At 46.7% G+C, this 3373-nt stretch overlaps 1 protein-coding gene across 1 annotated transcript; it reads left to right on the top strand.

The window, feature by feature from the left end:
• The first annotated feature begins 336 nt into the window (after positions 1 to 336).
• On the top strand, positions 337 to 2659 carry LOC125367034 (beta-defensin 15-like). Its single transcript, XM_048367673.1, has 2 exons — positions 337 to 383; positions 2506 to 2659. Exons 1-2 carry the CDS (start codon positions 337 to 339, stop codon positions 2657 to 2659), a joined length of 201 nt encoding a protein of 66 aa, XP_048223630.1.
• The last annotated feature ends 714 nt before the right edge of the window (positions 2660 to 3373 follow it).

Raw genomic sequence — 3373 nt, forward strand, 5'->3', positions numbered from 1 at the left:
TCGCAGCTAGATGTTTACTTATTGATTTAGTGTTCCTCGCAGAGTACATACACACCAAGACATGGGTCTCTACCCCATGCTCCTCCCCATGCCTGTCTTCCTTCATGGCAGATTTCCAGAGTCAGAAAATTAAATTGTTGGCTGGCGCCCATTGAGGATTCTGGGCTTTGCATGGCAGAGCTTGGAAATACGCTCACGTCTGACCAGCCTCACTGATCAATATGCCATTCACGTTACAAACAAAAGACCATTCGCCTGGAGAAAGGCATAAATGTGGGTGTCGCTGGCCTCTCCCCAGGGCTATGGTGCCGACATCCTGTGCACGTGTCTCGGGCCATGAAGACTTTCCTCTTCCTCTTAGCTGTGCTCCTGCTTCTGGCTCCAGGGAAACGGGGGTCTTTACGGCAAAGGCGATCAGTGGGGTGGTGCTCTCTGTGCAGGTACTGGGTGCCATCGGTGCTGGGACCCAGAGGCCCCTCTGCTCTGGTCGTGGCGTGGGGAGTGCTGGCTGCAGAAAGCAGTACCCTCCGGTGAATCTTCCATGCTCCTTGGTGTCGCCAACTTCAACCCAGGAAAGCTTGTCACCAGCGTGCATGGATGTACGGATGCCGGCCCAGAAGCCCTTCGGCTCCGCTTCTCATGCTTACTACCAAACCAGGTGAACAAAGTAAAGTCAAGGGAAAAGCTAGCGGTAAATCAAAGGGTAAATGAGAAAATCTGCACTATGTAATATGAAGGGAATAGGGAGAGAGAGGGGCGGAGAGAGGGAGGGAGGGAGGAAGGGAGGGAGAGAGAGACAGACATACAGATATACAGAGGGTGGGGGGTGTCTGGAGGATTCACATCCCCCACAGACTCTGGAGAAATGGCACGATGTACCTTGTCACCTTTCAATCCTATCCCATAGAGCTTAATACTATAGTAAGAACCTCACATATTGAAATGAATTGGTTGTCCAGAGCCAGCGACTTGAAAGATATCTCGACTTCATATTTAATGATTCTCAGAGGGAAAAAATGTGCACAGCAGGCCCATCTTATAAATATTTTATAGACACAGGACTTGAGGTGGGCTCAGCATCTTCTTGAAGTCGTACAGGTCAGCATAGAGGAGCCAAGTCATAAGTAGCCCGGACTGGGGCCCATGCTGCCTCAGTGCAGGGAGAGGCACAGTAGGAATCAGGATTCCACCTCCTGGTACACCCAGGGGCCTCCTCTGCGTCCTTCTGGACAGAAAGGTGCAGTCCAGATCCATGGCAGGTCCCTGGGACCTGAAGGAAGGGGTTCTCAGACTCCAGGGTAGCCAGATCCACCCCACGTGCCAGTGCTGTTTCAACCCATGTGCATTGCACAGAATGTTCACACAAGCTGCTCACTTCATGTTCCTATGTGAAGAGAGTCTGTGGTAGAATCTCGGGATCGGAAACTTCAGAATTCATGACAAACGGACTCTGCTGGCTCTGCTGGCTCTTATGAAAATAGTCAGAAGTCTTTTTTTTCTTCTTTTTTGTTTTTTAGAGATGACTCATACTCAGAACTTATTCAACACAAGATTATATAATGTTACATATTCAAAAATGAAGCCAACCTTTTTTACATGACATATGCACACACATGCACACATGCAGAGTCTCTTCACAGGTGTCTCTCATGTTCCACTAGAAGTCTGTGGGCACAGTGGCTCAGGAAGGCACAGACACTTCCTAAGCTAGATATGCCAATAACAGCTAATGCATAGATCAAATGACAGCAATTACCTACCTGGCTGTAAGTTTTGCACAGGTTTGAATTAGGTGTTTCACGCATTGACCTTAAATGCTCTCCTTAGCTGAAAGCAGGCTGCTTTTACAATTGCTACTGATAAAGTGCTACATCCAGAACTGGAATTCTATCTTAAATAAGTGAGAAGTCTTAGAGAGTCAGTTCCAACACCACCGCCCTCTTCTGATGTGAAGTGTGTGTCTTCTCTGATACACGTTTTGATGAAATGAGCAGTAGAAATTGGTCCCGCCCTTTCCAAGCAGCCTTTTCAGGATCTACCCCAGTAAAAATCTTTCACACAGACGCATGTGCACATGCGAACAGACACACACACACACACACACACACACACACACACACACACACACACTCCCTCTTTACCATAGACTGACTACTTTCCTTAGCTTCAGATCTTGCTCTACGTGAATCCTAGGGAAGTTCCTTACTCTAAAAGTGTATACAGGAACACACTGGTAATTCGCCCAATAGATTTGGATGAAAGGGTATTAGCAGCTATTTCCAGAGAGCTTAATAAATGTTCAAAGAGGAAGCAATTCATCTTGGTCTTTGACCTAATGCCACATAGAAAACACCCCGTCACTCACTGTACCTACTGGCAGGGAGAAGGGGCTAGAATTGCTTTCCAGAAACCATCGTAGCCGCCCTATTATTACCTGCCGTGTAACTACACATGTTTCAGAATGAGCAGACCTTGGCTAACTGGGAACAACTCCTTCCCTTGTGTAGCCAAGAACGCCTTTTTTTATGAGAAGTGCCTCAAGCTTAGCGGAAGATGCGGGAATTATTGCTACAAAAACAAAGAGCTCACAGGCCTCTGCCAGAGAGGCCTGAAGTGCTGTGTCACCATCGAGCCCTGTGGGCGGGGCGACTCTGAGTGACTGCAAACACGAGGCTGGACCCGAGAAGTCCAAACACTTCACTTCTTTTCATGCTGACACTTGCTGGTGAATAGATACTTCAATAAAAATAAATAATTTGTTCTGGCTAGTGTCCAGGGCTTCTTGGTTTATTTTATTTATTATTATTATTTTTTTGGTTGGTCATGGTGCTTGAACTCTGGGCCTGAGCACTGTGGCTGAGCTTTTACCTCAAGGCGAGCGCTCTACCACTTGAACTACAACATCACTTCCGGTTTTCTGGTGGTTGAGTGGAGAGAAGTGTCTCTGGACTTTCCTGCCTGGGCTGGATTTGAATCACAATCCTCAAATCTCAGCCACCTGAGTGGTTAGGACTATTAAGCATGAGCCACTGGTGCCTGGCTTGGTTTATTCTTAAAAAATAATTTTGTGGGAAGGCAATTTTCATAAAGCCATCTTACATTTCTCTTAAAAAGAAAATAGCAAAGACTATTCACAGACCAGTAGCTTCATCGCAGGCAGTTGACTCAGACCAAATTGCAGAGATGAAAAAGAGAGGTACAGACAGATGACAGACAGGGAGATAAGGAGGAGCAGGTGGAATAGTGGAAGGATGGAAGAAGAGAGGTAAAGAAGAAAGAAGGGAAGGAAGGACCTAAGGAGAAGGGGAAGAGAGGGATAGAAGGAAGAAGGAAGAGAGGAGGGAAGAATGAATGAAAGAAATAAAAGAAAAAA

This window comes from Perognathus longimembris, chromosome 18, assembly GCF_023159225.1.
Source record: "Perognathus longimembris pacificus isolate PPM17 chromosome 18, ASM2315922v1, whole genome shotgun sequence".
Taxonomy (NCBI): Eukaryota; Metazoa; Chordata; class Mammalia; order Rodentia; family Heteromyidae; genus Perognathus; species Perognathus longimembris.

Excerpts from the sequence above, each read along its gene's own strand:
- LOC125367034 (XM_048367673.1), top strand. The coding sequence starts at position 337 with ATGAAGACTTTCCTCTTCCTCTTAGCTGTGCTCCTGCTTCTGGCTCC. Across the intron at positions 384-2,505 it reads GTGCTCCTGCTTCTGGCTCC|AGCCAAGAACGCCTTTTTTT; the intron begins AGGGAAACGGGG and ends CTTCCCTTGTGT.